Here is a 14,030-nt window from a genome sequence, read left to right as displayed (position 1 = left end):
TTTTTTTATGCTGACGCGTGTATCTTTATTTCAGTTAACGTAGTGTAGAAGCAGAGAGAGAAGTCCAGTGTGGCAGGACTGAGGCAGATTACATACACACACACACACACTGATAAACAATGATCATTTATTCACACACTGCATGGAGATCAAAACAAGCGTGGCAGAGTGAGGGAAGCCGCTGTCTGGCTGACGAACATTTAAATTATACTTACAGGTGAACTTTGTTTGCACTTGGAGAGAAGTACAAAGTACATGTGTGTCAGCCAGCCTCAGACAGTTTGAACGAGAATGATCCTCCTGTCGTTCCACATTCGCTCTCTCAGTCGCTGCAGCTTTTTTTATTTTTTTTTTTTTATGATTTTTGTTCAATGATTTGTTCCTTTTCTTTCTCCTCCGTTCCTGTATGTCAACTTTCCTCCAGTGCCGTTCAGTCATTTGCTTTTAAACGCACGAACGTGGTTCGAACTACGGGCAACAAGTAAAAAGGTTTTTCCCTGTACAAAATCCATCCTAAAAATACAAACATACATACAATGGCACACTTTGCTTAGCGGTGAACTACACAGACGGACGGTCGGGGCTTTGGAAACGGACATTTCACACGCATGCTTGTACGCACACGTGTCACACTCAGACTATCAAAAAATGACATGGGAACAGAACTAAGGTGAGATGTGTGGGGTTTCGGCTCAGTGCAAGCATTATGGCTTGAGAGGCTGCGGTATAAGGAGACAACAGGCAGTAGACGGTATAAAAAACATGGTTTTAGATCTTCCAAGCTGAAACTCAAACGTCACACGCTGCCTTTCACTCGACGCTCTCGCTGAGAATGCCGTTAAGTGCTGAAGAACCCCCTGTCCACGTCGCTCTCCGTCCCTTTTTTTCGAGTTCGAAAGCGGTGATTATCGATCGTTACGTCGTCTTTGTCCTCTCTGTGCGGCGGCCTTTTGAAGCTGACAGCTCTGCGTTTTTTTTGTACATGAACCAGTCTGTCAACAAAAGCTGCTCCCTCCTGTGCCATCTTTTAATAACTCCCCTCAACCTTGAGGTTCCTCTCTCCCAGTAGGAGGTACTGAAATGGTGCATCAGAGAGTGCGTTTGTGTGTGTGTGTGTGTGTGTATACTTGTGCACTTAAGTGTAAATACAGAAAACAGAGGATAAGCTTTGTGCAGAAATCCCAGTCTCTCTCTCGTCGACATGAACACAAATGGACTTGTCTGCTCGCCGCTCCCAGCGGAGAGTCTCTGGAACAGTTGAGAGTATCTGGTGGTTCATGGCGTGAATGTGTGCGTCCGTGTGTGTGGAAATTGAGGACGGCGACTGTGTGAAAGCACAGTGACACAGAGGCGTAAAAGAGTAAAAGAGCAACACACGCACACTCTTCACCACGGGGTGTTTGTGAAGGAGGGGAGAAGGCTAGTGAGAGGTGTGAGTTCAGTCCTTCCGGGGCTGTTTTGTCACCAGCTCGTCCCACGTGTCCTCGTCTCGTCCCCGTCTCCTTTAATCCAAACACACATCGGCCCCAATCCTCCATAATGTGTACATGTGGTTGTGTTTGTGTGTGTGTGTGTGTATGAATTTGTGCAGGTTTTCTAGAGTCAAACAAACGAGGAGAATCCTGTCACGGGGGTGCGTGACCCCGGTGGGTTGGTGTTGGGGTTGACGTGCGTGTGCGCGGGCTGCCCCGTGGGCGTGTACGCGCCCCCCGTGCTGTGCTGGGTGACCACGGTCTGGTAGTAGGGCTCCGTGTCCGCTGTGGCGCACTCCTCGTAGCCGAAGGGAGCGCCCGAGCTAATCCCTTTGAGGCCTTTGGGCTGCCGCTTCCAGGAGTTGTAGTAGGTGGGGTCGCTCATGTAGTGGTTGACGAAGGAGTGCTTCGGCTGCTCGTCCTCGTAGTCGCTGTCTGTTAACTGGAAACGAACGCAGCAGGGTTAGAGTTTGAGTGACGAACGAAACAAGAGAATTTTACTGCTAAGAAAAAAGCACCTATTCAGATTCAGATAGGTTTGTCGATGTTGTTGTAGTGGCGTAGTTACGGCCGACAGTAACGGAATATTTGTGATCACTCCTCGTCGACCTTTTAACATCTGGTCCGTCGCTACAGTATCGCATGGCTAACGTTACTTCTTAGCGTTAGCATCTTTTATTTAGCTACATTTATCATAACTGTAATGACCTAAAGCTAACTTAAACTAACTGAAACTGAGGTTAGTCCACTTTTCCAAATCCATACCATTTCGTATGGATCATTGTCGAGTCCTGTCGTCCTTAATTTGATCTGATAATCCACATTTCTCCTGGTCTCGCTGTATTTACTGATACATTTCACTGTGTTTTTGCCACTCAGGCGGCATGTTTTTTCCCTTTTATGTCAAAATCTGTAATTTACCCACGATGCAGTTTGACCGCTGGCCGCTGATTGTGGTGTGCTTTGTCAGTCGCAACTAATGTGACCCCCAGCCTCATTCCTTCCAAACTACGCACCTTCAGATTGTTTTCAGTTTCCAGTCTCCATGTTTATTCATATGAGTATGTTGTGCAATTACGATCACAAGCGGCTTTATACTCAGCCCTCTCTAAGACCCGTCAACAGACTTTGACGTGTAAAATTGGATTTAACGTTCTAAGGGCTCTAATACATCATGTGCATCAGATGTCATCGCCTGCAGTTTTTAATTTGACAGCTGATAGACAGGAGACACGGGGAAAGCCTGGGTTCGATCTAAAGACGCTGAGATCTCATTACGTCCTCAGATGGCACTTTAAGCCGCTATCAGTGGCCCTCATTGTGTGGAGTGCGTGGCGGAGGCAGAGGGGAAGAGACCCCAGGGATTTGAGCCGTTTAATCTTTCTTTCCAGTGAGCTTTCTATTTCTGTTGTACTTTCAATTAAGTTTCTATCTTTTCAAGCTTACATTTCGACAATATGGCAGATCAGGTAAAAACAGCCATTTTGTCGCATACAAGCATTGAACTGAAGTCAGGCAGTGAAGAAACAAATGAGTCCAATCGTCTGGTTATACATAAACGTATCGAAACAAAAGTAAAACTGGAGACAGCTGAGAGAGAACCAGGAGGTGCTGTCAAGTAATTTTATCATAAACTTTACAGTGCGCAGAGCAGCTGTCACACTCAGACTATAAAGGTGTATCGAATGCAGCAACATAAACTCAGGTCGTATTCACACCAGGCTCGTTTAGTCCGCTTGAAACGGACCTTTTCTCCGGTGCGGACCTTTTGGGTAGGTGTGAATACAAGTCAGTGGAATCTGGTGTGGACCAAACAAGTGAACCGAGATCACCTCCGCAGCTGGGACTCACTTCGGGGTTCACTTTGTTTGGTCCGCACCAGAGTCCGTAACGAACCCTGGTCCACTTTGTTTGTCCTGAAAATGCAGCATCTGAACGCCTTTTTAGATTTAACAGGTAACAATTCACCACACACACAAGGGGGATTTTTTCAGGACAACAATAATTAAATTATGTTAAGTTCGTTTAACTTCACGTTCGCCAATGCTGCAAAGTTAAACGAACTTAATATAATCCATTTGCCGCAGGTGTCCAAAGGAAAAATAAGTTTTGTCCACAACAACTAGAAAAAACTAAAAAGTGCAATTGATTCCTGGTATACCAGGAACAAAAAAGTTACAAAAAATGTTGTGATCGGTTATCGGCCGTTTCATTTATTCTATTATTTCTATTTTATACCAAGAATGAGCCGTGGGTCAAAGTGGGGCACAGAAGAGATGCACTGCCTCCTTGATATATGGTCGGAGGAGAGCATATATCAGCTGCTTGACGCAAAAAATGCAGATGTCTACGGCCAAATCCCAGAGAGATTGTGCGAGGCAGGTTTTACCTGGACTCCAACGCAGTGTCGGCTTAAAGTGAAAAAACTTCAAAGATCCCGCCAATAATTTTTATCGGGACACACATGGGTTTGTTTATAATGTTGGTCCGCTTGTCAAAAAATTCAATGTGAATACAAACCGAACCAATTTTTTTCCTGACCAAAGCAAGTGAACTATCGGACTTTCCTGGTGTGAATACGCCCTTAGAAAATCAAATTCTATACTTTTCCATGCTTCCCATACTTGCGCAGGAACTCGGACTTTAAACATGTAAGAGCCAACAGGATGTAATAGGATGGCCCGTTTATGATTCTTTGGAGAGACAGACGGACGGACGGACGGATAGAAAGAGATACCTCTGACTCAGAGACCTCGGTGGGTTTTTCAGTGAGTGTGGTGCTCTCAGTGAGGACAGCTCCATTATAGTTGTTACAGATGTCCTCGTCAGAGTAGTGGAGACCACCTGGACTGGGCCTGGGAGGAGACCTGGACACACATTAAACGCACGTTAGACTTTGGTCAAAGCCAGGGAGGTTTGCGTGAGAGAGGAAGTGAGCGCTCACCTGGTCCCGTTCTTTTTCAGGAAGGAGTTCTTAGAGTTGAGAGCTCTGCTGTTCAGCTCCAGAGCAGTGAAGCCTCCGTTGTCCAGCGTCACTGACTCCTCCGCTGTGGACACGTGCTTCCCTGCAGGGGAACATAATTCAGAGGGAACTTCAGATAAATGCTAAAACTTCGAACCGGTCCAGCCGCGCTCCTTGAGATGTTTTCCTGAAATTGTTCTTCTTGCCGCACAGAGTTTATGCGCAATTTCCTGTTCATTTACCACATATTTGTCTACCTTCGAAGTGTCAGAGTAAGAGGCAAATGAAAGCAAAACAACAATGCGGAACGCTTCTATCATTTTCCACCAATATCCATAAAAAATGAAACAATAAAAGCAGACGGTGTCATGTTAGAAATCGAAAGAGTGATGCTGCCTGGAACACAGTGAGCCGCTGAGCAAAAATCAAAGATGTAATTTTCCATCGCCCGGTGACTCCTGCTGTTCCTTAACTCGTGTGCGTGTGTGTGGTCGTTCTCCCTCCTCCCTCCCACAGAAACTCCCTCTTTTGTTTGACGGCTGCCTGGAGGTTTTGCCAATGTTTCTGTGGCAACTCAGACTAACATCTGTCCTGATGATAACCTGAACTTGTCAGGGCACACACATTCACACACACAGAAAGTGAATCCTGCGTCCACCACTGAGGACAACAGGGAAACAGGAGGCCTCCGCATGCTTCACAAGATTAGCTGGGCAACGTTTCACACAGACGAGCAGTCAATTTGTTTTTCAGCTATGCTGGCGAGCATCATAGAGTCCGATTTTGAATCTCCAGCTCAAGAGCCGCCGCACAGTGAGGTCAGATATAATAAACCAGTGAATAATCGAATGTGAAAAAACTGGAGTACGAGTCAGGTTTTCAGTTCAAATAAATGGGTTCAAATCAGATTCACTCCGAGTGTGAATTTAGGAGTTAAACATGTTACTGTCCTACTACACAACAATCTCTTTAAATTCACCAGTTTGTTTTTTATAAATATGTTTATCCCAGTTTTGTGGTGGTAAATAGTTGACAACCACGTGTAACAAACACAGAGACCCTCCAGAGAGATGGCAGAAACTTTGTGCAGGTCATTTTTTTGGTGATGTACGTCAGGGTGCCATTTGTCCTGCTAAAGGAACAACACTCCCTCATACAGACTGTACTCCTGCAGGAACAAAGCTGGTGGAGGCAGATGATCTGTGCCGATGCAGGACTTGTCAGAATCACAAACACTGAGTGAAACTATGATGGACCTGTGAAGGGAACACGTGTCCAACCCGTAGAGGCTCAGAGGAACGACGTGAATGTAACTGATGACAGAAAGATGCACCCTTTAACGTGAAACAAACTATTACCTTTATTGCTATACGAACTAATTGTGAAACGAACTAAATGCTAAATCACAAACCTGTGCCGCAGGCCTTGTACTTGGAGCTGTGTCCGTGCAGCAGCAGCGCGAAGACCAGGACCAGAATGAGGATGAGTCCCACCAGAGCCATGACCAGCAAGAACCACCACTCCTCATAGAAGGGACGGTCTGACAGAGCTGCAGGCACACAGAGGCACATGTATCAGGGAGGTGTCAATATTTCTTCTGCTTCTGTACTTTTTTGTTTCTGCCTCACTGGACAAGAGTTGCCCACACTCTGTAAATTATACTTATTGAAGTGTATTTTCTGTCATATGCTTCGTCTCCAAGCTGGTTCCATGACACAAAGATGACTTGAAATATCCTGTTCTTAGCCTCAGTTTATTAATAATAATAAATTAACACACTGAAAACTGTTCATAAATGATTTAATTTACTTAGAAGCTGTTGAATTTGGTGCATCAGGTGAGTTGCACATCAAGTTGTAGTTGCGCGACTTTGCCTTCAGGTGGCAGCATGAGCACGTAACACATAACAGCGGCATCACACTGAATCCAGCAGATGTCTGTCAGACCCCACTCAGGCAAGGTGAGTTTGTTAATTAGCCTCAAGTCCAGCACCTTGTGTGTGTGTGTGTGTGTGTGTGTGTGTGTGTGTTTACCAGCGAGAGCAGCAGAGGGTGTACTCGGCTGCCCGTAACCATAGCGATTCATGGCGATGACTCTGAACTCGTAGCTGATCCCCGACCTCAGGCGCTCCAGCGGCACCGAAACAGACCTGCTGCTCGGAGGGAGAAGCCTGATGAAGGAATCCCACACTCCTTCATCTGCCGAGAGAGACACAAAGAGAGAGTGATCGAATGGACAAGCAACAAGCAAGAGAAGTAAGAGGACCTTTCAAAAAATAAAGGCCATCACAGAGGTCAGAATTTGTTTAAAGGAAATTATAAATCGCTGCATCCCGTTTAAGATAACGTGGTGATGACAGTGATCAATGTTAGGGTTATTACTATTTTTAAAAGGGACATATTTATTATTACTAGTAGGAGAACGATATCCCAGTCGACACCGGCTCTCCTGCAGAGTGCGAAAATAATTTCCCACACGTCGTACACCGTCTGCATTACACCTCTGGTAATCTTTATTAGAAAATTGTGCCTGACTTGATTTGCACAGCAGGTCTTAATGAATGTGGAGGAAGCTGCGCTCAGAACTGTTTAGCGCGTGGTGGCACTTAGGCTGCCTCTTGATTAACAGAAAAGAATTAGCGCACTTGATGAAAAGGTGCCCGTCGAGTGGGCTGTGGCTGACCCGCGCGCACCGCTCGAGTTTGAGCTCACCTGAAGGACGAGCCTCCACGACGTATCCGGTCACCGGTGCCGCGCCGACGTCCCCCTCTGACCAGTGGATGGTGAGCTCGGAGGACGTCTTGGAGATGGACATTTCCATGGGTGACCCAGGGGAGCCTGTCAAGCCAGAGGAACACGCGTTGATGTATCGCGGCTTCCCGAGATTATTGGCATTAAAGCAACAATTCAATTCAATTCAAATCAATGTATCAGCCCCCGGGGGGCAAATTAAAAGGGCATGGAAGCAGCTTAAAGGCCACAAGTAACAAGCGATCAAAATTGAAAACCAATTATACAGTGAACCTGAGTAAACCTCTTAACCCTGAAAAACAAATACATTAGTTTTTGGAAACAAAATCAGTTTGTCATTTCTCTTGTCTTGAAGAAAAGATGGTAAATATTTGGTAATTCCAGCTCCTCAGACGTGTATCTTTCCTGTTTCCTACGAGTGCAATCCGAAACCTTGTGAATGTGAGCGTTTTATACAGTTTTTTAAAGGCCATTTTTTTCACATTTCACTGCCTTTTTTTTCTCCCCGGATTAAATAATGAATCGGTTAATAGAAAAAATGATATGTAGCATAATTGATATTATAAAATATATATCACAGCTGCAGTCTAGTACCCTAGAGTGGTACGACACTGCGTTGGCCTCCACGTATCATATGCGCAGTCCTCGCCTACCTTTCACGGGCTGAGCGGTGATGTTGGCCTGTATGGGTGGTCCGTAGCTGACCGTGAGAGCCTGAACGCCGAAGCTGTACGTGACTCCTTTCGTCAGGTCCCGGACCTTCAGCCACCGCTGCCAGCTGCCTTTCACGTCCACTGTCACCACTTTACTGACTCCTGCAGGGGATTGAAGAGAAATGTCAGCTTAAAAGTCAGCGCGCTACGCTACATCCGTGTGTGTGTGTACGCGTGCATCGTGCGCACACCTTGCACCGGTGCGGTGGGATGGTAGATGACCCTGTAGCCTTCCAGCTGTCCATTAGGAGTGAGCGGAGCTCCCCAGGACACATTGACGCTTCCTCCTGTCACCTCGGAGAAGGACAGGTAGCTCGGCTGGCTGGGAGCTGCGGGCACACAAACGATGACAAACTCAGGAAACGGGGGAAACGCTTTTACCACGACGCTCGTTAGTCTGGGTTTCAGGATCCAGAACTGTCATCTGTTCCTACCGGACTGCATGGTCCGGGCCCCGCGGGGGTCGCTGGGAGGCCCGTCGCCGGCCGTGTTGAAGGCAGTCAGCGTGACCAGATACGGCGTGTAGCTGGTCAGGTTGGTCAGGTTCACGCTGGTCTCCGGGACGAAAATCACCTTCACCTTCTCGCTCTGGTTCTGCTTGTCTCTCTCCCAGTAGTGGATCTGTACCACAGGACGGAGACGCCGTCAACAACACTCAAGCCCGTCACTCCTAACGACATTACACGGCTCATGACTCCTCCGTTCCCTCACTTAATTTCTGCCAACTCGATGCGTGATTTACTTCCTCTCATCTGCTCCCGAAGTCTCTTAAATGTTTCAGACAAACAAGCTGCTTACTGATGTTTTTAAAGTGGCATCTGATGGGATTAGTTCTGCGGCTGACGGTTTGGAAGTAGATAGCGCTGCTCTAGTCTAGTCTAGACGTACGAGGGTTTTCACTTTCCACACGTTTGACACTTTGGACTATGTATCAACTACACTCAGTGCAAAAGCTCCTTTAAACCATAACTCGAAATGGAAAGGAGAATCGTAATTGTGAGGATCAGTTTCCAAATTTAGATCACCAGATTCCAGGAAGCGTATAAATTCTATTTGATGATGATAAAACCGTATCAATATTATATTATCATGACTGGCAACAGAAGTGCCTGAAACCCCAAACCTGAATGCTTTACATCATTATTTCTGTGATTCAATCTAAAATTAATATATATATATGTGAATATATATGAATTTATATACTGTATAAACCCCCACACACACATATATACATATATATATATCCAGTCTGTGTACTGGGAGGCTGAACATGCTCATATGGGACTGAATCAATAACCATAGACATGGCCATTAACTTTTATGACATTGGTCAGTAATGAAGACACATGGGCCCTGATTGATCAATATTAATAATAAGACCTCGTAGCCTGCAGCTTTTAGTGTTACGGTTAAATAACAAATTATACATGCAATGAGAATGAGGAGCAGGGAAGGCAGAGAATTGGACTTTTAAACACATTCTACTGTTTCAAAATATGTGAATAGAATGAAAACTATACAGAGTGTGACCCTTTCCTAGTTTTCCAACGCTGTCGTGCGCAGGAATCACGACACAAACACAAAACTAGTGCACATTAGCATCGGAGGTCCTCCCACCGGATTGCAAATCATGTTAATCGTGTTTACTCAAAATCATGGGGTGGATGATTCAGGGAATTTAAATGGGGAGCGGAAGGTTTCCACTAACACTCGCCACTGGTTTTACAAGGTTTTATTTTTTTTTTTACAGAGGCAACTGGGATTCGTGGATAATCTGCCGTCTTGATCTTTCATCTGGTGCTATTGTCTGCAGAGCGCGCCTCGCATGCTTGAGATTATTATGGAAGGAAACTTTATTAGGTCTTTGATTTATCAGCATTCGTGCCCCACGTGTTTTTGATGATTTTGAAACCTGCAAATCTTTGAAACCTTCACATTTGACTGGTTGGTTAATAACACATTTTCACCGAGTGACATATTTATCATGGCTTCAAACAGACGCATCCGGCACAAAGGACGACTCGAGGGTTGGATTTTCCCAACACATACAGTCCACATCTGATGTCTGACACCAACAGCGAGGTCACAATTGGCGTCAGGAAAAAAAAGAGAAAGAAAACGTATCTACACAAGTCGAGCTGTTCAAGTGATGAGGACTCGAAGCAGCCGCAGCCACCTCTTATTTATTTTAAGCTTAAATCTTTAAGCTTTAAAAGGAACATTGACAGAAAACTTGTACGGCTGCAGCACATAGACATTTTGTCCAACCTACGTACATTCAGCGACAATCAACCACCCACGCATCTAATCATGAAGTACACGGTCCCTTAGCTCTGTCAGTCAGTCTGGAGTCGCGTCATGAAGCTGTGGCCTTTGGTCTGAGGACAGACAGATCTAGCGTCTACTGGCGTTTTTTTGGGTGATGATTGTTCTGAGCAGCAGTCGTGGATCATCAATATGGAAACAAAGTGGGACACTGGCAGGTGTTATTGGCGTGTGATGGTTTTCATTTGTTTTAAATGAATGTAATCTTGCCACTTTCCAGCTTTCCGACTATTACTGTATCACCCTGAAATATCACAGTAACTAAAGCCCCATTCGCACCAGACTAGTCTCACCTGGAGATTTCTAATAACTGCAAACAGAGGCTGTCTCCTGTGCGAATTGGCCATATCTGTAATTTGTAAAGTACAAATTACACCGCAAATTACCTCACCTATTTCCCCTAACATAGAGGCCCTGCAATAATACTAATCCAATGCCAATCAGCATCTCTGTGATTTGGTGGGGTATTTTTTTTTTTTCAAGACTTTTGTCAGATTTATGTCTTTTTTCTCCCTGTTGTCCCTTAAGAATTATGAAGGCAGTGGTGTAAATCAAAGTTTGGACAGATGTTAAGGTGTAAAAAATTGAGATGTCGCTGACCCATTTATCCGTTCAGATGGCAAAATTGTACAGTCAAGAATGGATGTGTTCATCTGTAAAGGTGGGTCTGATCATACTGGATCATACATACTCAATACTTAATACTTGGGTACCAGGTTGTTTCCAATTCCCCCCCGGGATCAATAGTCTCATCACCTAAAGCTGTCAAAAAGTATATAATGTATAAAATGTGCTCTGTCATGTCAATGATGGTAAACTTGAGTTATTTATCCCGTGTGAATGCGCCACACAAAACACAGGCATGGGGGTCTTTTCTGAATCACACGACGTCTCCCGGGTAAAACTAATCCTGTAAAAATCTAACATCTCTACTCCCACAAACAACATTTTTAGGGGGTGTGGGGTTTTAGTATTCAGATCTCCAGCAGCAACTAAAGGCAAAGAAGATGTTAATTTATGTAAATGTTTTTCAGCTTTTCACCACACATTGTTTTTGTTGTGTTTCCTCCAACAAAAAGCATCTCTGTGTAGTTGTGTTTAAAAGGTAAAAAAAAAAAAAAGAAAAAAAAAAAAGCCAAGAGCTACACCAAGAGGTCCATTTTGTTATTATTCCTAAAAGGCAGCACTACAAAGCACCACGAGCTATATTTACAACTTCTAAACTTGGACAAATCGGCTTCGGAGCAGCACTTGAGGGCAGCATTAAACCGTGTCTGTCCTTCTACAGGCTCTTAAAATAATGAGAGATACTGACTCATCCAGATGCTCAATTTAAAATACAAATGTATTTATTTCTGCACACACAAAAAGGTAGCTCCGTCTGAAGCATGTTATATGGGAAAATAGACAATATCTCTTGTGATACTTTATTGGAATGGTTAAGTTAAAAGTGCAGGTCATTTACTGCTGTTAGCAGATCTATTTTGTGTTTAAGCGTTCGAGGCTCAGCATTACTCTGAAAGACGTTTGAGGCAGACATGAAAGAGCATGATCATATATCATCTGATCAGATCAAGTGCCTAAAAGATTTTCAAGGTATTTCTTTAGTTGAAGAGTGGACGTTTAGTCTTGAAAAACAGGATTGAAGTTTTGAGCCAAAGAGGTGCTTGATCATATTTTGAGTGTTTCTGTTGAACATCTATTTACTATTGACCTATTTTTAAAGGAGTGAGGTGTTGGATGCTGTAAGCACATAAATATCTCATTCAACCGAGTGCAGTATTTCAATTACCCGATTTGTTTGTACATGTTTATTTGTCTATTTATTTATTTATTTTTTGCCACAATCCAAGTGCAATATTTATAAAATACCAAAAGAGGGTATTTACGTGACGTCACAGGTAGCGAAGTCTCCATGGTTACGGCCACTGAGTGACAGTTGAACATGGAGATTAGCCACATTAGTTTGAAACACAGGCTTTAATGGCGTCTAAATTGTAAAATGAATTTAAAAAATGAGAAGGGCTGTTTTGCAACTGACTGAACCAACAGATTTGAAAAACATGCCATATTGCCATATTTTTTACAGATATCTCCGACTGCCAAAGAAAAGAGAAGTAAATGGGTCGCTGCACTAGGAAGAAACAACTGGAATCCAGGGACAGAAACCTGGTGTTGTGGTTCACATTTTATGTCAGGAAATATTAATTTATGCTGTATTTTATGATTAAGTCAAACCTTAGTAGTTACTTCTTAAGTTCCGCTCTGGAGAGTTGTCAGATGTACTGTCAGAAGTTTGTCGATGTTGTTGTTGAGGCGTAACGTTAGTTACGTGCGACAGTAACTTAACTATTTCAGTTCCAACAACATGTAACAATAAAACAATAAACTGAACATTTGTGATCACTCCTCATCGTCCTTTTAACGTCTGGTCGGACGCTACAGTATCGTCTGGCTAACGTTACTTCTCGGTAAAGCTCTTAGCGTTAGCATCTTTTATTTAGCTACATTTATCATAATTGAAATGACCTAAAATTTACTGAAACTGAGGCTAATCCACGTTTCCAAATCCATACTAGTTGGTGTGGATCATTGTCGAGTCCAGTTGACCTTAATCTGATGTGACAATCCACATTTTTCCTGGTCTCGCTGTATTTACTGATACATTTCACTGTGTTATTTTTTTCCACCACTCAGAGGGCGTGGCCCCAGACGGCAGTGACGTCAATGCATACGTCATCCATACCTCTATTCTATTCTATTCTATTCTATTCTGTTCTATTCTGTTCTGTTCTGTTCTGTTCTGTTCTGTTCTGTTCTGTTCTGTTCTATTCTATTCTATTCTATCTCAGAAATATCAAGACAATAAGATAAATATGTTCAATTATCATAAAAAATTACTTCATTTTATCCATGTGGCCATAAATGAACATTTTATAACAAGCAACTTTTTACATTTGGTTGATGTCGTTAGTTATGATGAGATAATTCCTGTTACCAAGCCTCTGGAAGATAAACTACACTGCAAGATTATGTTTCTCTTCAGTCATGTAGGCTGCTTGAGCGATTCACCCAACAGAGTAGGAGGGTTAACAGAAGTCAGAACCTACAAATTCATTAAACAGTCTTTCTTTGCTCCCATTCTCTCATTTAATCTCCTTAACCCCTCCTCCCCACACACTCCCCTTCCCATGTCCAGCCACCTCTGGTAGTTTGAACATATTCCCTCGATCTTCTCCTCTAATCAGGATTCTACAGGGATCACTCGCTCGTCTCGTTCCTTCGCTCTGCAAATATTACATTCCCTTCTTTATTCTCCATTCCTCCCTCCGCTCTGGCAGAAATCAATGTGTCTAAAGCAGGACAGATAACCTTGTGTTTGAAGTACTAAGAGTGAGGGGGTGGGACAGGGGAGTTGAGGGGGCCGAGACAGACAGAGGAGTGATACTGAAACCATTAAAGGATATTCAGATTATTCCTCCGACTGAACTCTCCCTCTCTCGGAGGCGTGGCAGTATAAAAGCTTTCCAAGACGAGGGCAGAAACATTTCAAGTACAGACATGGAGTGTGTGAATATACTTCTTTGCACTTCTTTTTTTTCCCGTGCGTCACCTTGTATCCTTGGATGAGTCCATTCTGGGTCTCGAGGGGGGGTGTGTCCCAGGTCACTTCCAGAATAGAGGGCGACACCGCTGACACTCGGATGGACTGAGGGGCCACGGATGGAGCTGCAGCAGGTTGAGATTTATAGTTAGACTGTGTGTGTGTGTGTGTGATTGTGTGTACGTCTAGGTGTTAGAGTGGAGA

The 14,030-nt window shown here is 44.0% G+C and overlaps 1 protein-coding gene across 2 annotated transcripts in view; it reads right to left on the bottom strand.

The window, feature by feature from the left end:
- Positions 1 to 110: 110 nt before the first annotated feature.
- LOC125004304 (protein sidekick-1-like) overlaps positions 111 to 14,030 on the bottom strand; it is a 243,981-nt gene continuing 230,061 nt past the window's right edge. For both annotated transcript variants that reach the window (XM_047578816.1, XM_047578817.1), the window contains 10 exons: positions 13,836 to 13,951; positions 8,332 to 8,518; positions 8,089 to 8,226; positions 7,838 to 7,999; positions 7,146 to 7,271; positions 6,468 to 6,632; positions 5,846 to 5,983; positions 4,417 to 4,537; positions 4,210 to 4,339; positions 111 to 1,914 (listed from right to left, as the gene is read on the bottom strand). In XM_047578816.1, the coding sequence (XP_047434772.1) occupies positions 1,603 to 1,914; positions 4,210 to 4,339; positions 4,417 to 4,537; positions 5,846 to 5,983; positions 6,468 to 6,632; positions 7,146 to 7,271; positions 7,838 to 7,999; positions 8,089 to 8,226; positions 8,332 to 8,518; positions 13,836 to 13,951 (1,595 nt within the window). In that variant the 3' untranslated portion in view covers positions 111 to 1,602. The remainder of the gene's footprint in view (positions 1,915 to 4,209; positions 4,340 to 4,416; positions 4,538 to 5,845; positions 5,984 to 6,467; positions 6,633 to 7,145; positions 7,272 to 7,837; positions 8,000 to 8,088; positions 8,227 to 8,331; positions 8,519 to 13,835; positions 13,952 to 14,030) is intronic.

This window comes from Mugil cephalus, chromosome 2 (assembly GCF_022458985.1).
Source record: "Mugil cephalus isolate CIBA_MC_2020 chromosome 2, CIBA_Mcephalus_1.1, whole genome shotgun sequence".
Taxonomy (NCBI): Eukaryota; Metazoa; Chordata; class Actinopteri; order Mugiliformes; family Mugilidae; genus Mugil; species Mugil cephalus.
This window is presented reverse-complemented; position numbering and strand designations above follow the sequence as displayed.